This window comes from Ahaetulla prasina, chromosome 18 (genome assembly GCF_028640845.1).
Source record: "Ahaetulla prasina isolate Xishuangbanna chromosome 18, ASM2864084v1, whole genome shotgun sequence".
NCBI classification, from domain to species: domain Eukaryota; kingdom Metazoa; phylum Chordata; class Lepidosauria; order Squamata; family Colubridae; genus Ahaetulla; species Ahaetulla prasina.
In genome coordinates this window covers 11,252,386-11,277,206 of record NC_080556.1, presented here as the reverse complement: position 1 = coordinate 11,277,206, position 24,821 = coordinate 11,252,386, and the positions used below count along the sequence as shown (strand labels likewise).

Here is a 24,821-nt window from a genome sequence, read left to right as displayed (position 1 = left end):
AATTTCTAGATAGGTTCAAGTCCCTAGTGCTGCATCACGGGATGAGCTCCCGTTATAACAAAGTCAAACTAGAGTCTTGGACTTTAAGAGAGCTAATTTCAATAAACTTAGAGAGATCTTGAGAAGGATTCAATGGATGAGAATCCTCAGGGGGAAAACAGCTCAAGAAGCTTGGGAAATTTTGAAAAGTGAGATTATAAAAGCACAGTCTAACACAATACCAATGAAGAAGAAAAATAGTAGATCACAAAAGAAACCAGCATGGATGCATAAAGAACTATCTGACAAATTGAAAGACAAAAAGGACAAATATAAAAAATGGAAAGAGGGGCAAATAACTAAGGCAGAATATCAGCAAATAGCCCGAGCCTGTAAAGATGAAGTGAGGAAAGCTAAGGCTCACAATGAACAAAGGCTAGCGACAAAAGTAAAAAATAACAAAAAAAGCTTCTTCCAACATGTTAAAAACAAGAAAAAAGTCAAGGAAACAATTGGCCCATTGCTGGGAGAAAGTGGCAAGAAGATGACAAGCAACAGGGAGAAAGCAGATCTACTTAACTCATATTTTGCATCTGTCTTTACACAAAAGGAAAAAACAATCCAACCTATCAAAACAGCACTACAAAAACAGATTAGAAACACAAGTTAAAATAGGAAGAAAATGGTAAGTGAACACCTGTCTACCCTAGACGTGTCCAAATCACCAGGACCGGATGGATTACACCCCAAGGTTCTGAAGGAACTGGCAGACGTGATCTCAGAACCACTGAACTATATCTTTCAAAGATCCTGGAGCACAGGGGAGCTGCCAGAGGACTGGAAAAGAGCTGATGTAGTTCCCATCTTCAAAAAAGGGGGAAAAAACAGACCCAGGAAACTACAGACCTATCAGCCTGACCTCAATACCGGGGAAGATTCTGGAAAAGATAATCAAGCAACGAATCACCGAACACCTAGAAGCAAACAAAGTAATAACCAAAAGCCAACATGGGGTTGTCAAAAACAGATCATGGCAGACTAATCTTATCGCATTCTTTGACAAAATGACAAAATTAGTAGACCAGAGGAATGCTGTTGATATAATTTACTTGGACTTCAGTAAAGCATTTGATAAAGTAGACCATAACCTACTACTAGATAAAGTAGAAAAATGTGGGTTAGACAGCACCACCACCAGATGGATTCGTAACTGGCTGACCAACCGCACTCAACGTGTAGTCCTCAACGGAACTACATCCACATGGAGGAAGTATGCAGTGGAGTACCCCAAGGCTCTGTTTTAGGCCCAGTACTCTTCAACATCTTCATCAATGACTTGGACGAGGGATAGATGGGGAACTCATCAAATTTGCAGATGACACCAAGCTGGCAGGAATAGCTAACACTCCAGAAGATAGGCTCAAGTTACAGAAAGATCTTGACAGACTTGAACATTGGGCGCTATCTAACAAAATGAAATTCAACAGTGAAAAAGTAAGGTTCTACATTTAGGCCAAAAACAAAATGCACCAGTACCGTATATGTGGTACCTTGCTCATTAGTACTACCTGTGAGAGGGATCTTGGAGTCCTAGTGGATAACCATCTAGATATGAGCCAGCAGTGTGCAGCAGCTGTTAAAAAGCCAACACAGTTCTGGGCTGCATAAACAGAGGGATAGAATCAAGATCACGTGAAGTGCTAGTACCACTTTATAATGCCTTGGTAAGGCCACACTTGGAATATTGCATCCAGTTTTGGTCGCCACGATGTAAAAAAGATGTTGAGACTCTAGAAAGAGTGCAGAGAAGAGCAACAAAGATGATTAGGGGACTGGAGGATAAAACATATGAAGAACGGTTGCAGGAACTGGGTATGTCTAGTTTAACAAAAAGAAGGACCAGGGGAGACATGATAGCAGTGTTCCAATATCTCAAGGGCTGCCACAGAGAAGTGGGAGTCGGGCTGTTCTCCAGAGCACCTGAGGGTAGAACAAGAAGCAATGGGTGGAAACTGATCAAGGAAAGAAGCAACTTAGAACTAAGGAGAAATTTCCTGACAGTTAGAACAACTTGCCTTCAGAAGTTGTGAATGCTCCAACACTGGAAATTTTTAAGAAAATGTTGGATAACCATCTGACTGAGATGGTGTAGGGTTTCCTGCCTGGGCAGGGGGTTGGACTAGAAGGCCTCCAAGGTCCCTTCCAACTCTGATGTTATGTTATGTTATTTGTCCCAACATAGCAGTTCGAAAGCAGGTTAAAAAATGCAAGTAGAAAAATAGGGACCACCTTTGGTGGGAAGGAAACAGCGTTCCGTGCGCCTTTGGCATTGAGTCATACTGGCCACATGACCGTGGAGATGTCTTCAAACAGCGCTGGCTCTTCGGCTTTGAAACGGAGAGGAGCACCGCCCCCTAGAGTCGGGAACGACTAGCACATATGCGCGAGGGGAACCTTTACCTTTTAAGCCATAAATGTCGCCGTAAAAGTGCATCTTGCCCAAATAGGATCCGATCTGGAAAAGTAGACTAACGGAGGGGAAAGAAGTCTCAAGTGACGGAAGGTCTTATAGTCATTTGCAAACCGAGAGCAAGAGTTGGAATGCCACGTTAGCCAGTAAGTTCCTAATCCGTAGTTGTTTAGGGGGATTAAGACGGCATTCATTCAACTGAGTCGTTGTTGTGACCCAGGTCCAAGTAGGTAGTAAGAAACTCAGTCCGTGAAAAAACAAACCTATTTGAACAGCTGAGAATTACTTCATTCCCAGCGTCGTTCAACTCAAATTAAAACAAATGCCTCCCAACACGAATTCCTCGGTCCTCTCGCAAACCTTGGTCCAATTAGGCAAACTGCCAAAGGCCTTTCTTGGCAAATGTTCAGAAGTCACAAAAATAAAGGCAAGACGTAGACAAAGCAGAAGACACAGCTACCAACGTTTTCCGGCAAAGCTCAAAACGCCGGTGCTGGTCTGTTTTAAGCCTTATGGGAGGGGCCAATCATCTCTTGGCCTTACTCCCGAGTTGTCCTCTCTGCTTGAGCTGCTCTTGCCTTCTGGCAGCTCTTCTCATGCGTGCATTAGGAACAGGCTCCTCCTGTTCCTCTGCCTCACCACTGTCAGCCTCTGGAGGCTCTGGAGTCCGCACATCACTCCCCGATGGCCCTGGCCTCACCTCAGCCTCATCGCTGTCTGACTCCGTTGCCAGCTCCTTAGGCCGCTGACGGACCCCAACAATCGTTTCCCCTGTGTTTATAAGGACCATCCATGATTGTTGACATAAAATGGTGGGGGGGGGGGCAACCCATACAGCGTACCGGCTTGCCCTCAAGGTTGTTTGTTTTGTTTTGGTACACAATTTGTAACACAGTTTCGGGAAGAGAAATGTAAACTTCCCTGCCACTGGGATTAGAAGAAGAATAGGAACTAGGAGAGGAGAGGAGAGGAGAGAAGAGAAGAGAATGAAGAATATAGAACAGGGGTCTCCAACCTTGGTCCCTTTAAGACTTGTGGACTTCAACTCCCAGAGTCCCTCAGGCAGCTTTGAAGTCCACAAGTCTTAAAGGGACCAAGGTTGGAGACCCCTGCTGTAAACCGTTTCGAGTGGTATATGAGTCTGTTGTTATAAGGCAAGGGTCTCTAACCTTGGCAACTTTATGACTTGTGGACTTCAACTCACATGCGCCGGCTGAGGAATTCTGGGAGCTGAAACCCACAAGTCATAAAGTTGCCAAGGTTGGAGACTCCTGCTATGAGGTACAAACAATTTATCAGTCATAACCCGCCAGAAGGAGGAGAGGCCAGGAAAAAATGAGAAAAATATGAAAAAAGGAGACGCTCCTGTGGGGATTTAAAATAAAATGATGCTATAGAGCACTGCACACCAGAACAACTAGACACAAGGACAGTTTTTCCCCGAAGGCCATCACTCTGCTAAACAAATAATTCCCTCAAAACTGTCTAACTAGTTACTAAGTCTGCACTACTATTAATCTTCTCATCGTTCCCATCACCCATCTCCTCCCACTTATGACTAACTTTGTTGCTTGTATCCTTATGATTTATATTATTTCCTAGTATGATTCAATGGCATATTTGTTCCGTATGACTATCATCAAGTGTATCTTATGATTCTTGATGAATGCATCTTTTCTTTTTATGTACTCTGAGAGCCTATGCACCAAAGACAAATTCCTTGTGTGTCCAATTACACTTGGCCAATACAAAATCCTATTTCTATTCTATTCTATTCTATTCTATTCTATTCTATTCTATTCTTTTTTTTTTTTTTTGAATTTATATCCCGCCCTTCTCCGAAGACTTAGGGCGGCTTACACTATGTCAAGCAATAGTCTTCATCCATTTGTATATTATATACAAAGTCAACTTTATTGCCCCCAACAATCTGGGTCCTCATTTTACCTACCTTATAAAGGATGGAAGGCTGAGTCAACCTTGGGCCTGGTGGGACTTGAACTTGCAGTAATTGCAAGCAGCTGCTGTTAATAACAGACAGACATAGTTTGCTGAGCCACCATTCTATTCTATTCTATTCATTCCATTCCATATTTTCTATTCTGTTCTATTCTATTCTATTCTAATTTTCTTCAATCCATTCCATTCCATATTTTCTATTTTATTCATTCCATTCCATATTACCTATTCCATTACATTCTATTCTAATTTTCTTCAGTCCATTCCATTCCATATTTTCTATTCTATTCCATTCCATTCTATTCTAATTTTCTTCAATCCGTTCCATTCCATATTTGCTATTCTATTCTATTCATTCCATTCCATTCCATTCCATATTTCTTATTCTATTCTATTCCATTCTAATTTTCTTCAATCCATTCCATTCCATATGTTCTGTTCTATTTTCTATTTTCTATTCTATTCTATTCTATTCTATTCTATTCTATTCTATTCTATTCTATTCTATTCTATTCTATTCTGATCTGTTCTGTTCTATTTTCTATTTTCTATTTTCTATTCTATTCTATTCTAGTTTTCTATTCTATTCTAAACAACGAGCCCTACGGGGGGGGGGAGCTGGGGGGGGTCTCTTAGTAGGACTCCGCTTAGGACTACTCCTCCCGGCAGCCTCTGCGAGCGCCGGCCCCGCCCCCTCCGGGATCAGCTGCTGGCGAGGCTCCCGAGCACGCCCCGCGCACCTCCTTCCTTCCCCGCGGCCGGCAGGGAGCGAGCGGAGCTGTCCGCCTGCTGGAGCCGCTGCCGCCGGACCCGAGAGAGAACGACAGAGAGAGGCGGGGCTCGCTGCCCCCCCCCGCCCCGCCTTGCCTTCTCGGGGCGACTTTGGAGCGGCTCCCCTCCCGGAGAATCGGCGTCTCCGCGCCCCGGTAGCCTCGCAGAGCCTTAGCCGGCTCCTTTTCGGACCTGATCGGCGGACCAAAGAGCGGCCAGGTGACACGTAGCACTGCGGCCGGCCTCGGTTGTTGGACGGGAGGCAAAGCGGCGAGCAAGGGACACCCCCCCCCTCACCGCTCCCCCCTCCACCTCCACCCCGACCGGTGAGGAAGCGGCTTTGCGGGGGACAAGGGGGAGCCCCCAACCCAAGCCTAACCCAAGAGAAGCAGATGTCCTGGCCTTTGGGAAGAGCCTATGCCCCCCACTTCTCCTTAGAGGGTGGGGCCCGAGCTTGCCCAGAGTTCCCCCACCCCACCCCACCCAGCACTTGTCCGGAGTTTCCCCCTCCCCAAAAAAGAGCACCCCCCCAAATGCTGCCCTACCTGCATGGCTGGGCTCAGCTTCCCCTCATTTCCCATGGGAGCGGAGCAGGGGGGAGCTTGTCTTGAGTGCCCCCCAACTCATCCCACACTGGGCCAGTCCCTTGCCTGGAGTTCCCCCCCCTCCCCTTCGGGGTGGGTGGGGGAAAATACTGCCCTACCTGCCCTCCCATGGGAGCTTGTCCTGAGCGGCCCCCCACCCACCCTGCACTGGGCCAGTCCCTTGCCTGGGAGTTTCCCCCTCCCCTTGGGGGGGGGTACAAATGCTGCCCTACCTGCATGGCTGGGCTCAGCTTCCCCTCATTTCCCATGGGAGCAGAGCAGGGGGGAGCTTGTCTTGAGTGCCCCCCAACTCATCCCACACTGGGCCAGTCCCTTGCCTGGAGTTCCCCCCCCCTCCCCTTCGGGGTGGGTGGGGGAAAATACTGCCCTACCTGCCCTCCCATGGGAGCTTGTCCTGAGCAGCCCCCACCCACCCTGCACTGGGCCAGTCCCTTGCCTGGGAGTTTCCCCATCCCCTTGGGGGGGGTACAAATGCTGCCCTACCTGCATGGCTGGGCTCAGCTTCCCCTCATTTCCCATGGGAGCAGAGCAGGGGGGAGCTTGTCTTGATTGCCCCCCAACTTATCCACACTGGGCCAGTCCCTTGCCTGGAGTTCCCCCCTCCCCTTCGGGATGGGTGGGGGAAAATACTGCCCTACCTGCTCTCCCATGGGAGCTTGTCCTGAGCGCCCCCCACCCACCCTGCACTGGGCCAGTCCCTTGCCTGGGAGTTTCCCCATCCCCTTGGGGGGGGGTGTACAAATGCTACCCTACCTGCATGGCTGGGCTCAGCTTCCCCTCGTTTCCCATGGGAGGGGGAGACCTTGTCCTGACCGCCCCCCAATTCATCCCGCACTGGGCCAGTCCCTTGCCTGGAGTTTCTCCCTCCCCTTGTGGGGGTGGGGTGGCATATGCTGGCCTACCTACATGACTGGGCTCAGCTTCCCCTCCTTTCTCATGTGGGGGGAGCGTGTCCTGAGTGCCCCCCACCCATCCCGGACTGGGCCAATTCCTTGCCTGGAGTTTCCCCCTCCCCAAAAAGGACACTGCTGTCATGGCCCAAATACTGCTCTCTACCTGTGTGGCTGGGCTCAGCTTCCCGCCGTTTCCCATGGGAGAGGGAGGGTGGGGTCTCAGCCATAAGAGGGGTCCCCCCCTTACCTGCCTCTCCCCGGCTTCCTTCTAGTGACCGCCATCCTGCCAGCTCCCTGCTCTCATCTTTTCTCTCCCCCCTCCGTCCTCGCACTGGCTCCATTGAACCATCCGGCCCCTGAACCCTGGAGTAAAAAGTCCCAGGCACACGAGAGTGGGGCAGAGGTCGGAGCGGTGCCCAGGACCTGCTGAGCGAACGTGACTGGCTGCTGCTTCCGTCCTTGCCCGTGAAGCCCACCAAAGCAGGGGTGGAGCGAGGCCGATGCTACCGATGGCGGGTGTGACACTCCAGTTCTCTTAAGGATGTTTGGAAAAGCTGGATTGTCCAATGGAGGCTGCCGAGTGTGCCAGCATCTTGCCAGGTAAGAGTACAACTTCTTCTTTCTGTCAGGAATGGTGTAGGGCAGGGGGTCTCCAACCTTGGTCCCTTTAAGACTTGTGGACTTCAACTCTCAGAGACTCTGGGAGTTGAAGTCCACAAGTCTTAAAGGGACCAAGGTTGGAGACCCCCTGGTGTAGGGTCTCCTGCTTGGGTGGTGGTGGTGGCAGGTGTGGAGGGGGGGGGGTTGAACTAGATGACCTACAAGGTCCCTTCCAGCTCTTGTTAAACTGTGTATCTACATGCTTCTCATTGTTTACAAACGGTTGGCCTCTTCCTTGGGCATTCGGACCTGTTTTGCTACTTCAGAGCTGAAGTTCAACACTGCCTGAGGAAGCAAGAAATGGTTTAGGCGTAGTCTCACGCAAAAAGCTCAGTCTTGCATGGCTCTGAGGGTTGGTTTATTTTTGTTGTTGTTGTTTGCTTCCTCTTTCCTCTGTTAGGTAATAGCAGCCTGTCGGGAGACCAGCAACTGAATTACCTTTCTCTGGAGCAGAGCCCCGCTAAACCTTCTACAGTAAGAAGAAAGTTTCCAGACATGGCACCTTTGAGGCGGTCGGGGGGGTGGGGGGGGAGGAGAAGCAGGAGTGGGCTTCAAACATTTTAGCAAGGGGTTCTCTGCCCGGTTGCTGGGTGGGCGTGGCCATGGTGGGCGTGGCCTAGTTGGTCTCCTGCACCATGATTTTGGGGTGGGGGGCTTTTTGCCCTCCCTGGGCTCTGGAGGCTTTCCTTGAGCCTCCGGGTGGGCAAAAATGGCCTTCCCGAACTTCTGGTAGGCCCGTTTTTTGTCCTCTTGAGCCTCTGCGCACGCCCTGCACTTACCTGCCTTCAAAACGGGCTGTGTGAGGACTCCAGGGAGGGGCGGGGTGGGGTGGGCAAGGCCAGCCAGGAGTGGGATTTGTGGGTTCTCGGAACTGCACAGAATCTTAGCTAGAGGTTCTCCCAAACCCCTGAGAACCCCCAGCAGCCCCCACGTAGTGGGGGGGGGGGAATTAGAGGGCTGAGGGAGAGTCATTGGGCTGTCGAGATCCCGGGAACTAGAAGAGGGTGTTTCCAAAGACAGGGTGGCTAAGGCCAGCCTTTCAATGCGTGAGGTCAATGTCTGAGGTGAGGCTCATAAGGAAATGAGATAAATTTGCACTTCTCTTAAGCCTTTTGTATCCTGCAGGGTTTTAAGAAATCCAGAAGGGATTAAGCTGTGAGTCACAATGGCTGGGCCCCGGGTGCTACCAGGAAGTGCGTGGCCCTGAATTCTGCCTGCCCTGAATAGAATAGAATAGAATAGAATAGAATAGAATAGAATAGAATAGAATAGAATAGAATAGAATAGAATAGAACAGAACAGAACAGAACAGAACAGAACAGAACAGAATAGAATAGAATAGAATAGAATAGAATAGAATAGAAAATATGGAAGAGGAGAGGAGAGGAGAGGAGAGGAGAGGAGAGGAGAGGAGAGGAGAGGAGAGGAGAGGAGAGGATACAATTCTTTATTGGCCAAGTATGATTGGACACACAAGGAATTTGTCTTTGGTGCATACGCTCTCAGTGTACATAAAAAGACAAGATACATTAGTCAAGAATCACAAGGCACCCCTGGCATGCAATAGAGAATATAAATATAGAACAGAAACAGGAAATGATTACTTATAAAGAACTTTTATATTTTGATAGAGGTAATTTACAATTTGTAAAATCCTTGCAACAATTAAAAGAAGAAGGGAGAAATTATACTTGGTTGCAATATGGGCAATTACGAGCTAGGTGGAAAGAAGATCAGAAAATTGGTATCATGCAGAATGAAGAAAACTTGGCAAAACAAATTATAAATCAAACCCAGGTGCATATAAAGAGATTGTATAATGTGTTGATAGAAATAGATTCTGAAAGGGATTTAGTAAAGGATTGTATGATAAAATGGGCACAAAATATTCAGCAACCAATATTTTTGAAAACGGGAAAAAATTTGGGTTAGAAATGTTAAATTTACGCAAGCGCAGAACTTAAGGGACAATTTTTATAAAATGTTTTATGGGTGGCATTTAGATCCTAGGAAATTATCATGTATGTATCCAGATATGCAAGCGAAATGTTGGAGATGTAATTGTGATGATGCTACATATTTTCATATTTGGTGGACTTGTAAGAAGATTAAGGCTTTTTGGATAAGGATCTGGTGGATTATACAAAATGTTTTGAAAAAGAAAAAGTTCCTACCGCAATTTTTCTTATTGGGAATTATTACGGATTGTACAGTAATTGAGACTAAGCTGATTTTAAACTTAATAACAGCGGCAAGACTATTGATAGGACAATACTGGAAGAAAAAAGAGTTACCTACAATAGAAGAATGGATATGGAAAGTTGCTAATTTGGCTGAGATGGCTAAAATCTCAGCCTTTTTGAAAGATACTACACAAGAAAAATATTTAACTGAATGGAAAAAGTGGATTGAATATACGCAAAATAGATATCAGATTAAGAGATATCAGATTGCCTTTGAATGATTAGGATGTATTTATCTTTGACTTGTATGGGGGAAGTTTGGATTTGAGAAGAAGGGGAGGATTATAATTTGCGTTAGGGAAAATTTAGCGTTTGATTGTTTTTTCTTCTGAACTATACCTTGTGTTTGTTCTGGGAAGGTGTGTGTGTGTGGAGGGAGGAGGGTGGGTTTGGAGGGAGGGGGGAGGGGATGGAGTGGGGGGGAGGGGGGAAAAGGGGGGTGAAAATTTTAGTAAAAACTTTTTCAATAAAAAAAAAGAATCACAAGGCACAACACTTAATGATAGTCATAGGGTACAAATAAGCCATCAAATCATATTAGGAAACAGTCAATATAAATCGTAAGGATACCAGCAACAAGATTACAGTCATACAGTCATAAGTGGAAAGAGATGGGTGACAGGAATGATCAGAAGATTAATAGTAGTGCAGACTTAGTGAATAGTTTGACAGTGTTGAGGGAATTATTTATTTAGCAGAGTGATGGCGTTCGGGAAAAAACTGTTCTTGTATCTAGTTGTTCTGGTGTGCAGTGCTCTATAGCGTCGTTTTGAGGGTAGGAGTTGAAACAGTTTATGTCCAGGATGCGAGGGGTCTGTAAATATTTTCACGGCCCTCTTTTTGACTCATGCACTATACAGGTCCTCCATGGAAGGCAAGTTGGTAGCCATTATTTTTTCTGCCGTTCTAATGATCCTCTGAAGTCCGCATCTGTCTTGTTGGGTTGCAGAACCGAACCAGACAGTTATGGAGGTGCAGATGACAGACTCAATAATTCCTCTGTAGAACTGGATCAGCAGCTCCTTGGGCAGTTTGAGCTTCCTGAGTTGGCACAGAAAGAACATTCTTTGTTGTCCTTTTTTGATGACGTTTTTGATGTTAGGTGTCCATTTTAGGCCTTGAGATATGATAGAACCTATTAATTATATTAAGGGACCTTGCTGTGGGCGAGGAAACTCCTGCCTGGGCTCTCCTGCCAATCACTTAATTCTTCCTTCCCCAGGAAGTGAAGGGTTACCAGAGGAAGGCATGGAAGACGTTCCTCTGCCACTCGGTCTCCGTGCTCACTCTGGGGCTCCCCCTCGTCATCTTCCATTGGAAGCCGCACCTGGAAATCTACGCCAAGTGCACGCCCTGCTCCTTGCGCCAGGCAGATTGGGTGCTCATCCGAGTAAGTGCCAGAAGGCAGAGCCGGGCAGGAGGGGCCCCCAGCCGGTTTGGGCTCTGCAACGGAGACCTAGGCGGCCCCTGGCAGCTCCCATGGCTTTGGACCCATCTCCTCCTCCCCCCAGGGGTGGGCTTCAAAAACTTTAGCAAGGGGTTCTCTGCCCGGTTGCTGGGTGGGTGTGGCCATGGTGGGCGTGGCCTAGACAGCCTCCTGTACCATGGGGGGGGCATGTTTGTCCTTCCTGGGCTCCGGAGGCTTTCCTCAAGCCTCCAGGAGGGGAAAATCGGCCTCCCCAGGCTCCGGAGGCACTCTGGAGTCCGGAAAGGGGCCTGTTTCCAGCCTTCCAAAATTTCTAGTTGGCCTGTTTTTCAACCTGAGCCTCCACGCATCCTCTGCACTTACCTGCATCCAAAACGGGCCGTGTGGGGACTCCTGGGCAGAATGGGGCATGGTGGACTGAGCAGGGACAGCCAGGAGTGTGTCGTGTCCCACTCCTCCGCTGACGGCCGGGTCAGGAAAATCCGAATCAGGCGTGCAGCTCTGCCAAAGTCCTAGCAAAGTCCTCAGGGCAGGCAGGAGACCAGAAAATGACTTCAGCAAGATATGTTTAGACTTTGCCTGACTCAGAGAATGCCAGAAAGCAGGTCCTTTATATAGGCCATGGGGTGTGGCTCCATGACTCAGCACTTATCCAGGCCTGCCCCTCCCTTCCTTCTGTTGCCTCTGCCTATCAAGTCTTCTGACGCGAGGGTCACTCCAGTCTGCAGCTGTTGGCAATTGACCTCCCTCAGGCTCACATGCTGTGGAGGAGGGGGAGGGGTCTAGTTGCTCCGTCTGCCTGGGCATAGAGCCAGAGCTGGGGGCTGGAGATACTTCCTCCTCTTCAGCCTGTCTAAGCATGGAGTCAGGGCTGGGGCCGGGAGGCATACTAGGACATTCCTCCGTGTTCAGAAGCAGATAAGAAGGCCCCGGCTGTGGTGAGATCGGAGGAGACACAACAGAGTGGGATTTGGGGGGGGTTCTCCAAACTGCACAGAATCCTAGCTAAAGGTTCTCCTGAACCCCTACAAACCCCCAGCAGCCCCACCCCTGCCTCTCTGAAAAGCCACTGGCTCTTCTCCGGGCAAGAGGCGCTTCTGTCCCTCACCTGTTCCCGCTCTCTTCTTCCAGGATCAGCTGGGAAGGTGTTTCGCATCCAGAGTCCGAACAGAGCAGATCGAAGATGGCAGGTGAGCAGCCCTTCCTGTGCATTTCCCTGATTGGCAGGAGGTGTTGAGGGGGCTGAGGGGGGGACATCAGTGGCTACGTCTACAGTCAGCAGGGAGAGAGAGAGAAGTGCCTTCTGCCAAGAGGGAGGCTGACCAGATGCTCTGTGCAGGTAAGAGAAAGGATGGGGACGCAGCCCTTAGACTGGGTGTCAGTAACCTGTGGCTCTGGAGCCTCATGCAGCTCTTTGAGGCCTCTGCTGTGGCTCCCATCACTGGCTGGCCCCGCCCTTCGCTCTCCCCTCCCAGTAGCTCCTCACCTGGCCTGAGAAGGTAAGGGCGATGGCAGAGGATGGAGAAGCGGCGAGGCAGAGACAGAGAGATACAGAGGGAGGGGGAGAGAGAGAGACATAGAGAGATAGAGAGAGGGGGGAGAGAGTGGGAGAGGGAGGGGAAGAGAGATAGATGTCAAAAGGGTTTTGTGGTTCCCGGTGTTTTTTAACAACTTGTTCGCTGCCCTAATGACCGGCTGGGTGGACGTGGCTGGGTGGGTGTCATGTGACTAGTGGAAGTGAGTGACGTCGAGATGGCCACGCCCACCCAGGTTTTGTGGCTCCCGGTATTTTCTTTTCTGTGGGAAACGGGTCCAAATGGTTCTTTGAGTGTTTTAAGGTTGCAGACCCCTGCCTTCGTCAGATGCATCAGTCTGCCCCTCACACCGCCGGCACTTGCTCCTGACCTCCCTCACCGGCTCAGGGGCCCCAACTCTGGAGCCTCCTCTTAAAGAATAGGGGCCACCTTCCTGAATTTCCAAAACGTCATGTCCTCTCCTCTCTCTTCCCGGGAAGCCTCGAATCCAGAACAGACGAGGGGAGGAGCGCTATTGCCGTGGGCGTTTCGGATGACCAAGCAAGAAGCCAGGACACCATACGGCTGCACCAGAAGGAAGAGGTCAGCGCCCCGGGATGGGCAACCCTGGCTCCATTCTGAGCAACTCACTGATGGGGACTCCCCTGACGAGGCCGCTCTCTGCAAAGGGGCACGTCTCCCTGGAGGCAGGCAGGGTCCCAGTCCTTTGGGGGCACAGATGCCATCCGTGCCATGGCACAAAGCAGGCTGGGCAGAGGATGCTCCTGCAGCCAGGTCCAGCTACCGCTGGTGGTGCTGCTGCTGCCTCCTCAGAGACCTTGATAACTCGCCCCCCTCTCCTCTCCTCTTTAGAAAAATGTTCTTCGCTATTACTCCTTTGAAGGCATCCACTATCTCTGGGTGGAAAGGCGACAGGCCTACTGCAGGGCCAGGTGAGAAGCTTTCCCGGGAGACAAGGGACCTCTCTACAGGCTGTGGGGCCTGGCCAGTCCTGGCTAGCCTAACCGGCCTTTGTCGTGTCCCACTCCTCCGCTGATGGCCGGGTCAGGGAAATCCGAATCAGGCTTGCCTCTGCAGCTCTGCCCAAAGTCCTAGCAAAGTCCTCAGAGCAGGCAGGAGACCAGAAAGTGACTTCAGCAAGATAAGTTCGACTTTGCCTGACTCAGAGACTGCCAGAAAGCAGATCCTTTATATAGGCCATGTGGTGTGGCTCCATAACTCAGCACTCATTAAGGCCTGCCCCTCCCTTCCTTCTGTTGCCTCCGCCTATCCAGTCTTCTGATGCGAGGGTCACTCCAATCAGCAGCTGTTGGAAATAAACTTTCCTCAGGCTCACATGCTGTGGAGGAGGGGGAGGGGTCTAGCTGCTCCGTTTGCCTGGGCATGGAGCCAGGGCTGGGGCCGGGGGGTGCTCCCTCCTCTGCAGCCTGCTTGGGCATGGAGCCAGGGCTGGGACCGGGAGGTGCCCCCTCCTCTTCAGCTTGTCTGGGCATGGAGCCAGGACTGGGGCCGGGAGGCATACATTCCTCCGTGTTCGGGAGCAGATAAGAAGGCCCCGGCTGCTGTGAGAGCGGGCAAGACACAACAGCTTTTGGACCTTTCGTTAATTGAAAGTCTCTCACCCAGCCAACACGTTTCCTTCCGCTCTTCCGTCTTGGAGCTGTCCCAGCTTTGTCAGGCCGGGCTGGTTTAAAACGGCACGAAAAGTACTGTCCTGGGTCGATCGGGGATTTGGCGGTATCCCCGAGACCAGCAGGAAGCGTCCTATCCAGTCACTGTCCCTCCAGGACAGTGAGGTCCGAAAATCCGGACCATCGTGCCGGAAAAAAACATCGGCTGCAGGTCCGAAGATCGAATCTGCTGCCGTTTCCCCGTGACGCCAGCTCCACCCCCCACCTCGGACCTTTCGGGTTTTAATCCGTCCGAAAAGAAATGCAACCCGCCTTTTTCTTTCTCTGTGTTTCTGCAGCACGTTGGACGAAGGCTGGACGTGTTCCGATCTCCACCTCTCCTGCCGTGGCCTGAGCGTCCAAGAGCAATCTGCCAGGCATGTCCCGCCCTTTAAGGAAAGCGTATTTCCCTGTTTTAGCATCAGTGGTGGGATTCAAATAATGTAACGACCGATTCTGTGTCCTAATAACCGGCTGGGTGGGCGTGGCCATGGTGGGCGTGGCCATGGGGTGTGACAGACAGCACTCAGGCTCCTGCAACCCCCATGGAGCAAAAATGGGCCGTGGGGGGGGGATACGCCTCCCCGCGCCCCATTTTGGGCCTAGGAGGCCTCCCTGAAGCCTCTTGGGAGTGAAAACGGGCCGCGGGGGAGCGTGCCATACCTCCCCAGACGCCATTTTAGGCCTAGTAGGCCTCCCTGCAGCGTCCTGGGAGTGAAAATGGGACATGTGGGGACTCCTGGAAGGGGTGTGGAGCCAGCAATTTAACTACCGGTTCGCATGAACCTGTCCGAACCGGCCAAATCCCACCACTGTTTAGCACTGTAGTAACCCAATTTTGGGGTGGGGGGATTGTTTGGGGGGGGCCGAAAAAGATCAGATCTTGCAAGGCCACCTTCTCTCATTCCCTTCTTGCTTTCCACTTCAGTAAAAGGAGGGTTGTATCAGGCCTCTTTAAAGTGGCTTAATGTCTCTCGGCCGAGCTGCACAAATTCCACCAGCCGTTCCCAGAGGGGGGTCTCCTCTCGTCGGTGGCCTCACTCTTCCAGCACCGCTGTGGGGCACAGCTGGCTCCGAGGGGACTGGCATGGTTTCATCCCTTGCATCAGGCTTATAGAATGAGCCGTGGTGGCGCAGTGGTTTAAATGCAGCATCGCAGGCTAATTCTGCTGCCTGCCAGAAGTTTGGCAGTTCGATCCTGACCGGCTCAAGGTTGACTCAGCCTTCCATCCTTCTGAGGTTGGTAAAATGAGGACCCAGATTGTTGGGGGAGATATTCTGACTTTATAAGCTGCTTAGAGAGGGGTGTAAAACACTGTGAAGCGGTATATAAGTCTAAGTGCTATTGCTATCAGGGAAGTGTTACAGGGATGTTAATCTAGCCAAATTTTCACACCAAGCTCCGTAAGAGCTGGCTGCTGACTAACAAATTCTCCTCTACACACACAATCTTATGTTTACACTCTCTTTGGTAGAAGAAACTAGCAGGAGGCTGGTGGGAAGGAGAGTCCACATTTTCTACACTGAAGCTCTGATTCCTGAGGACACTGGCTAAGTGAAGTGGGCTTTGGGGATGGCTGTGGGTTTCTTAAAACTGTGTGCTCTTTGTACCCTTCCGTCCTTTTTCACAGAAAGATGATTTACGGCCCAAACCTGATTGACGTGCCGGTGAAGTCGTACCTCCGGCTGCTGATGGATGAGGTAAGCCATAGTTCAGCCAGCGGTTGAGCCGGCGGCCTCGCCCATCTTCGGCAACACGAGAGAGTGAGTGAGCCAGGAACGGCCGGTTGCTGGGCTCTCCTCCTCCTTGATTGGAAGAGCACAGAACGGATCCTGTTTCTGTCTAGCTCTGAACCAGGGAGAACAAGAGCAATGATAAGGGATTAAATTCGTATGCCATCTGAATCTCGGCACCTCTGGTCGGCCCACGTCAATCAAATTCAGAACTTACAAAGATGAAAAATTGAAAATAAAAGGAGCGACTGTGAACTCTTGGGCGCTAGAGCAAATTAGGATGCAGTATTGCAGGCTAATTCTGCCAACTGCCAGCAGTTCGATCTTGACTGGCTCAAGGTTGACTCAGCCTTCCATCCTTCCGAAGTGGGTAAAATGGGGACCCAGATTGTTGGGGACAATATGCTGACTCTGTAAACCGCTTAGAGAGGGCTGTAAAAGCACTGTGAAGCAGTATATAAGTCTAAGTGCTATTGCTACAAGAGCCATGGTGGCACAGTGGTTACAATGTAGTATTGCAGGCTAATTCTGCCGATTGCCAGCAGTTCGATCCTGACCGGCTCAAGGTCGACTCAGCCTTCCATCCAGTGATGGGATTCAAATAATTTAACAACCGGTTCTCTGCCCTAATGATTTCTTCCAACAATCAATTCATCAAACTGCTCAGAAAGTTAACAACCAGTTCTCCCGAAGTGGTGCGAACTGGCTGAATCCCACCACTGCTTCCATCCTTCCGAGGTTGGTAAAATGAGGACCCAGATTGTTGGGCAGCGATAGACTGACTCTGTAAATGGCTTAGAGAAGGCTGTAAAATACTAGAAAGTGGTATATAAGTGCTAAGTGCTATTTCGGCCTCTTCGGAAGGAGTTATGTCGTTCTGCAGAAAGGCAAACATGAGGCCCCTCTGCAGAACCTTCGAGGCAAGGTGGGAGGGGGCTTCCCAGCTTCTCCTCTGAATCATAGGCCCTGTGGGTAGCTCATTAGCTAAGGGGTGGTGGTGTCAGGGTTGAGCCAAGCTTCAAAAGAAATCCAGTTATTTATTAGGAGCTTCATGTCGGCACGTTCCAAGTGAAGCCAACTTTGAGCCCACATAATTTACGGCCCAATCTTGACCCTGTTTCCCCCCTCCCCCCAGGGTGTGTCATCGGTCACATTCGCCAACGGAGCAATTTCGCGGGTTGTAGAGATCACTCCTCTCCGGTCGCTGTGTGTAACCCTGGGAAACAGCCTTGAGAGAGAGATGTCTGGAATGTGCTTTTGTTTTTGGCTGCCATGCTGCTTCACTTGTTTCCCATCCCCCTTGCCTATGGCAACTCGAGAGCAGACCAGGGATGCTCTGTGAATTGACATTGGGAAGGCTCTGCGGAGACCCGAACAGTGAAGGCGGAAGTACTGATGAAGTGCTAAACGTACCCGCTTCCTCTCCTCCCTTGCAGATCTTGAACTTATTCTACCTTTTCCAAGTGTTCAGCATCACCTTATGGATCTGTGAAGAATATTACTCCTACGCGGCCTGCATCTTTATCATTTCCACCGTCTCCATCGGACTCTCTCTCTACGTCACCAAAAAGGTGGGCACCGGTCTCTCCCCACTGAACTTGTGCATCCACCCTGACAGTGGTGGGATGCTGCTGGTTTAACAACCGGTTTGGTGAGTGCGTGCTCTGCGTGAAAAGGGAGCATTTAGAAGCTCAGCTGTTTACCTTCCAAGTCAGCGGTAAGTAGAACAGCGAGGTTGGGAGAAATCAGCTGTGCCGCGTGATTGAGATGAGCTACAAAGCAGGAAATAAAGGACAGGATAGAGCAGGGATAGGCCCAACTGATCGTTGGAGCTACCGGTTCGCCCAAACCGGTCTGAACCAGCTGAATACCACCTCTGCACCCTGCCTCTCAAGCTGATCACTGCAGTGGGATGAGAGACCGGCGGTGTCCTAGAGATGCCGCACCACTATTGCTTAGCCCTTGGGGCTGCGTTGACCAAGGCCTTGGTTCTCCTTCAGCAAAACAGGACTCTCCGGGATATGGCCAAAGTGGTGAGCAGCGTGCAGATCTGCCGGCCTTCTGGAGGTGAGCAAAGGTGTGGTGACCTCTCAGGCAGCAGCCTGGTGGATCTCAAGAGCAGCTCTAGCCTGAAGCTGGACTCTCCTTCTCAATGGGGTCATCCACCAGGACAGTTTCCCTCATTCTGCACGTCATGGCATCTGTTCTGTCCCCCTCAACCACAACACAAAAGACATGCGAGCTGACTATATTTGCCAGCAATTTATTCCTACTACAGATATCAGTTCTGGCAACGAACCTGCGATTGCCTGCCAAGTCCTCCTATCTCTTCAGTGTAACTGCAGTCCGTTGCTGGAGCAACCCAGAGTTCAGAAATAAACAGAAGTCCAAAAGCCAATTCCTTAGTCTCGCAATAAAGCAGCCAAAGTTTCCAAAAGTCAGTTTTTGTCCGTCACGAAGCCCAATGGCAGCTCCACCCACTTTTATACCCTGTGGATGTGGCTCTGTGACTCAGCACTCCCTGGGCCAGCCCCTCCCTTTCCTTTGCTGCGCACGTTTCCCTCGGTGTTGCTGCCTTGCATCTAGCCAAAATTGATCCTCCTCAGCTGACTCTTGGGGCTTTGCCAGGGAGAAGGAGGGGTCGGGGGAAAGAGGCCGTGTCAGCTCCTCCTCCTCCACCTGGCCTGCCTCTGGAATCTGGAGCAGAGCCAGAGAGGAAGGTCCTGCAGAGGGAAGCTCTTCCCCCTCACTCTCTGAGTCACTCTCTGCCAGGAGGCCAGGTTCTGGGCCCACAGACACAACAGCATCTTTCTGGTAGATTGGGCTTCTTCCTTCCCGCTGCTCACAGTCTTTGTTGGTTCCTTCTGTGGGGGACCAAGGAGAAGGCACATCCAAGCAGCCTCTTGCTCCTGAGAACAACTGCTAGGAACTCGGGCACCATCTTTAAGCACCTGCTCCGTCTAGACTACAGCACCCAAATAGGGCAGTGATTCAGCTGCCCACAAGGTGACTGCATCCTCCCTTCCAGGAGAAGCTGGAAAAGGGAGATGCCCCTCCAAGGTGAAAGACGGCCTGGCAAAACTCTCCACCCAATTCTTCCAGGGGCTAAATGGGGGCGGGGGAGGGCATGGTCTGAGCTCCTTCCTTTCTTGGCTACCAGAGAGAGTGGTGGTGAGTTCCGTGGATCTCGTGCCAGGAGACGTCCTCGTGGTCTCTCCAGAAGGGATGCTAGTTCCCTGCGATGCCGCATTGCTCAACGGCGAGTGTGTGGTCAACGAAAGCCTTCTGACTGGTGAGCTGGGGGGAGGGGGACATGGGCAGGGGACCAAGGCTGTTCGTTGCTTTAAAGCCCCCATCAACACCTGCCTGCCTGGATCCCCCATCAAATGCTTGACATGTTCCTGCTTGTGGAGGCTTCAGTGGCACCCTGGCGCTGGCTGACGTAGCTGCTTTCAAGTGACGTGGCTGCTTTCAAGTTTTTCCTTGGAGCTCCCCAATGAGCCATCTGTTCTTTCCCAGGGGAGAGCACGCCAGTCCTGAAGACCCCTTTGCCTAAAGGCCCGGAAGAGGCCAACACCACCTATTCCTCCGAAGATCACAAACGACACACCCTGTTCTGTGGGACACAAGTCATCCAGGCTCGATCCCACGGAGACGCTGACATCCTGGCAGTTGTGACCCGCACCGGTGAGGGCATTTCAGGGTGCTTCTTCTCTCCCCAGCCAGTGTCGAAACTGTCCGGCCTCCTGCAACGTCTGCTTGCCCTGCACCCCTGGTCTCACGCCCGCCTTGCTGTCTCCCTCCCTCCTCTTCCTCCAGGATTCTACACAGCCAAAGGGGATCTCATCAGCTCCATCCTTCATCCCAAGCCACTGAGGCTCAGGTTTCATAACGATGCTTGGAAGTTTATCACCTTCCTTGCCGTCTTGGGTAAGTTCACACGTGGTATCGAAAGCGGAAAAGGCACCGGCTGTCTCTTGCAGGGGCTAGAGTTTTAGACCTGGGGAAAGAGACCATCCACCATGGGTTCAAAATACTTCCATTAAGAATCTGTTCCAGCTGAGGGTGCTTAACCACTATCACTAGTTTGAGCCAAAATGTTCAGGGACGTACAAGTGGAACCTAGTGTTGTGGCCCGTCGGGGGCCAGCAGAGCAGGCAGCAGATTCGGACAGTGAGGAGGTTGGAGAGGAATGTGGGCCAGTCCTGGAGTCTGGGGAAGGCTCTGATGAAGGCTCTGCGTTGGAGACAGAGAGGGGGCCAGGGCCGTATGCCAGCTATCAGCTGCCTTCGGAGTCAGACATCAGTGAGGCAGACAAACAGCTAGAGCCTGTTCCCAGTGTGTGCATGCGCAGAGTTGCCAGACGAAGGGAACAGCTAAAGAACAAGGGTCGACTTGGGAGTAAGGCCACAGGTGGATGCTCAATGGCCCCTCCCAGAGGGAATAAAAGAGGAGCAAAAGGGGAGTGGAGTTTGCAGGAGACAATTAGTTCACCTAATTGGTTTGTGACTCTCCAAGACTCTTTGCCAAGTTTTGAAGATATCGGCCTGGCAGCTCTCCAAACCAGATAAGGTCTGTAACTGTAAGTTCTCCCTTGAAAGACTTTGCTGAGTGTGAATGAGAGAAATTCACAATAACTTAATAAAAAGATATTTCTGTCAGGATAAGGAGTCTGCTTCGTGGTTTGGGAACGCCTAGGTCAGAACACCTGATTTGGACAGGGCATAGTTACAGACGGTACTTGGGAACGTCATCTCCTTCCCCAGCAGCCCATTGGGAGCTTTCCTGACCCTCTGACATCCTTAGACAATTTGTTTCTGCTGGGATAGCCTTGTTGCATCAGCAGAAAACATCCTTGGTCCCCAGCGCATCCCATGTGGCCCTGAAACATGTCCTGCCTCTATACAGCTGAGGAGCTGCTGGGCCCTGCCATCTCTGGCTGTTGTGACCCAGGCCCAAGTAGTAGGAAAGTAGGAAACTCAGTAAGTGTAAAAACAAACAAACTTTATTAAAACAGCTGAGAATTACTTCATTCTCAGCGTAGTCCAAACTAAATTAAAGCAAATTCCTCCCAACACAATTCCTCAGTCCTATCACCAACCTTGGTCCAATTAGGCAAACTGCCAAAGGCCTTTCTTGCCAAAAGTTCAGAAGACACCGATACAAATGCAACAAAACAAAGCTATCAACGTTGTTTTCCAGCAAAGAGCCCAAACGCAGTTGCTGGTCTTTTAAGTCTTATGGGAGGGGCCAATCACCTCTTGGCCCTACTTCCGAGTCATCCTTTTTGCTTGAGCTGCTCTTGCCTTCTGGCAGCTCTTCTCATGCGTGCACTAGGAACAGGCTCCTCCTGTTCCTCTGCCTCACTACTGTTCGCTTCTGGAGGCTCTCAAAGCCACACATCACTCCCTGATGGCCCTGGCCCCACCTCTGCCTCCGATGCAGAGCCCTCATCCGGGCCTTCCCCAGCCTCCAGGACTGGCCCATGTTCTTCCTCAGCCTCATCGCTGTCTGAATCCGTTGCCAGTTCCACAGGCTGCTGGCGGACCACAACACTGGCCACCTCTGTGCAGTATATCCTGCTTGTGGGTCCTTGTCTAATTCGAATCTCTTTGAACGACCTCCTTCTGCAAGGCCTCTCCCGATAGTGCCGCCAGCTTCGGCTCTCTCCTTGTGGGTTTCTGTGGGCTGCTCTGATACTCACTCAGCCTTGTTTCCTGGGATCCCAAGACTTTTATTTCTCTTTTCTCTAGCCGTCATTGGAACCATCTACAGCATCATCATCTTAAAGAGAAACAAGGTAAGTTCAGTGGCTGGCAGCCTTGGACTGTTGTGGCTCCCGCCCCCGAACCTGGCCCCATGCCCGAAAGTGCCTTGGAGCCGGGCCTGCTGCCAGATAGTGACTCAGAGCCGGGCCTGCTGCCAGAAAGCGATTTGGACAGTGAGGGAGAAGGGCCGTCAGGACTTACCTCGGGAGCACCGGCCTCCCTGGCTCAGCTCCAGGAGCCAGAAGCAGGCCAAGCGAAAGAGATAATGAGGCCTCCTTCTCCTGACTCTTCCCCCCCCAGGCCACGCCTGCAGATCCAGCTGACAACAATCAGGCTTGGCTCAATCCCAGGTTTTGTAGGCAGGAGAGAAGGGAATGACAGAAACAGGGGAGGGGCAGGCCTAGGAAGTGCTGAGTCATGGAGCCACACCCCACAGGATATAAAAGACAGCAAGAGCTGGTGTGTCTCTTTGTATCAGGCAAATCCACGGATTGACTAGAGCTGAAGGTTGTGACTCACCAGCGTCTTGGCAGCTATCGAGGGCTCTTGGCAGACGCTGATTCTTTTGCTGCCAGAGCTGATAAGAGCCGGCTAATTAAGCCATCATTCGGTCGGAGGCGAGGAGGACACAACACTCTCTCTCACCACTTTCCCCCCCTCTCAGTTCTCCAGATGAGATCTACTCCAAAGGTTCTCTGCCCCAGAACAAACAGCCCTCACCTCTTGGGTGACAACATTCCTTCAACGGGTGGCCTCTTCGGCCAGCCACTCATTGGGTCTCTGCTGTTGGGGCCGCATGGAGTCAGCCTCAGATGGCAGCAGGTCTGGGTACAAGGCAGGCTTAGAAAGTTTGGGCCCAGCTGACCTTCCCCATATGGAGGTTTTGCTACTGAACATCACCAAGAATTTTAATGCAACCTCGCTCCACTCTTTGTTGGTCTTCTGGCAGGGGTGAAATGCTCCCGGTTCAGATCGGTTCGGCCGAACTGGTAGCAAAGGCGGCAGGTGGTTCGGAGAACCGGTAGCAAAAATCCCTCCCTCCCCCCCCGAATGCCCAATTGAGCCACGCGATTGTCAGAGCTGTGTTTTTTTTTTTTTACTTTTAAAAACATTTTTTTAACAACCTCTTCGGCCAAAGAGGTTGTAAGAAAAATGCTTTTAAAGGGTTAAAACAAGGTTCTGAAGTGCCTGATCGTCAGAGGCTTTTTTTTTTAACTTTTAAAAGCATTTTTTAAAAGGTAAAAAAGCTGAAGCCTGCTAGGCAAAAAATGGGGGGGGGTTTGTTTGAGAGAGAGAGAGAGAAAAGGAAGAGGGAGGGAGGGAGGGAGGGAGGGAAGGAAGGAAGGAAGGAAGGAAGGAAGGAAGGAAAGAAAGAAAGAAAGAAAAGGAGAGGAAGGAAGGACTACAAACCTGGCAGTAGACGCAGCTTCAGAGGATAATCCAGGGCTGGAAGGGACTTGGAGGTCATCTAGTCCAACCCTGCTCCAGCAATTTATCTTTTGATCCCCCAGTCACATAGCCACGCCCACCCAGTCACATGACCCCCCACCATGCCATACCCACTAAGCCACGCCCACAGAACCGATAGGAAAGAAATTTAGATTTCCTCACCGCCTTCTGGGTAGCTGGGAAGCCAATTGTGTCCACCTGTTTTCTCACGCCGTCACCGTTGGCAGGTTTCCCGGTGGCTGATAGCCCTCCGTGCTTTGGACATTGTGACGGTGGTTGTTCCCCCAGCCTTGCCGGCTGCGATGACGATGGGCACCATGTACGCTCAAAGTCGGCTGAAACGCCGGGGCATTTTCTGTATCAGTCCCCAACGCATCGACCTCTGTGGAAAGGTGCGCCTGGTTTGCTTCGACAAGGTGAGACCCTGGGAAGGGTGCTGGGGTCCTGGGCTGCCCCTCCACGGATCTTAGCCGACTCTTAATTGGTTGAGGTTTCCTCCTAGACAGGGACCCTTACCGCTGATGGCATGGACGTCTGGGGAGTCGTTCCCCAGGCTGGCAGCTCTTTCCTGCCCATCGTCCATGAGCTCCGTCGCCTGGCCGATGGGCCACTGCTCCGCTGTCTGGCCACCTGCCACACCCTCTCTCTACTTGGAGATCAGCCTATAGGTGACCCGGTGGATCTCCGGATGCTGGAGTCTACTGGATGGGTGAGAAAGAAGGGTGTCTCTTCGTTTAGGGAACACGGATGCCATTTCCAGGATTCCCTTTGGCCACATCCTCCTGCATGGTCAGAAATGGGTGAAAAGGGGAGGGGGCGGTTCCCTTTCCAGAAGGGAGAAGAACCAGGGGTGAAATCCAGCAGGTTCTGACAGCAGGTTCTGGAGAACCGGCAGCGGAAATTTTGAGTAGTTCGGAGAACCGGCAAATACCACTTCTGGCTGGCCCCAGAGTGGGGAGGGAATGGAGATTTTGCAGTATCCTTCCCCCAGGAGTGGAGTGGGAATGGAGATCTTGCAGTATCCATCCCCAGGAGTGGGGAGGGAATGGGGATTTTGCAGTATCCTTTACCTAGGAGTGGGGAGGGAATGGAGATTTTGCAGTATCCTTCCCCCAGGAGTGGGGAGGGAATGGGGATTTTGCAGTATCCTTCCCCTGGAGTGGGGAGGGAATGGAGATTTTGTAGTATCCATCCCCAGGAGTGGGCTGGGAATGGAGATTGTACAGTATCCGTCCCCAGGAGTGGGGAGGGAATAGGGATTTTGCAGTATCCTTTACCTAGGAGTGGGGAGGGAATGGAGATTTTGCAGTATCCTTCCCCCAGGAGTGGGGAGGGAATGGAGATTTTGCAGTATCCTTCCCCAGGAGTGGGAGGAATGGGGATTTTGCAGTATCCTTCCCCTGGAGTGGGGAGGGAATGGAGATTTTGCAGTATCCATCCCCAGGAGTGGGCTGGGAATGGAGATTGTACAGTATCCGTCCCCAGGAGTGGGGAGGGAATGGGGATTTTGCAGTATCCTTTACCTAGGAGTGGGGAGGGAATGGAGATTTTGCAGTATCCTTCCCCCAGGAGTGGGGAGGGAATGGAGATTTTGCAGTATCCTTCCCCAGGAGTGGGGAGGGAATGGGGATTTTGCAGTATCCTTCCCCTGGAGTGGGG

General features: G+C 51.2%; 1 protein-coding gene across 8 annotated transcripts in view; it reads left to right on the top strand.

Moving 5' to 3' along the window:
• The first annotated feature begins 5,154 nt into the window (after positions 1-5,154).
• The window catches only part of ATP13A2 (ATPase cation transporting 13A2), a 31,321-nt gene continuing 11,654 nt past the window's right edge, over positions 5,155-24,821 (top strand). For 2 of the 8 annotated variants that reach the window (XM_058161412.1, XM_058161411.1), the window contains exons 1-15: positions 8,992-9,134; positions 10,803-10,970; positions 12,138-12,196; positions 13,021-13,123; positions 13,394-13,473; positions 14,511-14,588; positions 15,843-15,912; positions 17,382-17,516; positions 17,946-18,012; positions 19,106-19,237; positions 19,465-19,632; positions 19,765-19,875; positions 21,699-21,745; positions 23,390-23,578; positions 23,665-23,871. In XM_058161412.1, coding sequence (XP_058017395.1) covers positions 9,087-9,134; positions 10,803-10,970; positions 12,138-12,196; positions 13,021-13,123; positions 13,394-13,473; positions 14,511-14,588; positions 15,843-15,912; positions 17,382-17,516; positions 17,946-18,012; positions 19,106-19,237; positions 19,465-19,632; positions 19,765-19,875; positions 21,699-21,745; positions 23,390-23,578; positions 23,665-23,871 — 1,662 coding nt within the window. In that variant the 5' untranslated portion in view covers positions 8,992-9,086. Of the gene's footprint in view, positions 5,506-6,949; positions 7,278-7,737; positions 7,812-8,989; positions 9,135-10,802; positions 10,971-12,137; positions 12,197-13,020; positions 13,124-13,393; positions 13,474-14,510; positions 14,589-14,675; positions 15,451-15,842; positions 15,913-17,381; positions 17,517-17,945; positions 18,013-19,105; positions 19,238-19,464; positions 19,633-19,764; positions 19,876-21,698; positions 21,746-23,389; positions 23,579-23,664; positions 23,872-24,821 lie in introns of those variants that run through there. The other 6 variants (XM_058161414.1, XM_058161415.1, XR_009152499.1 and 3 more) reach the window with 6 other exon arrangements.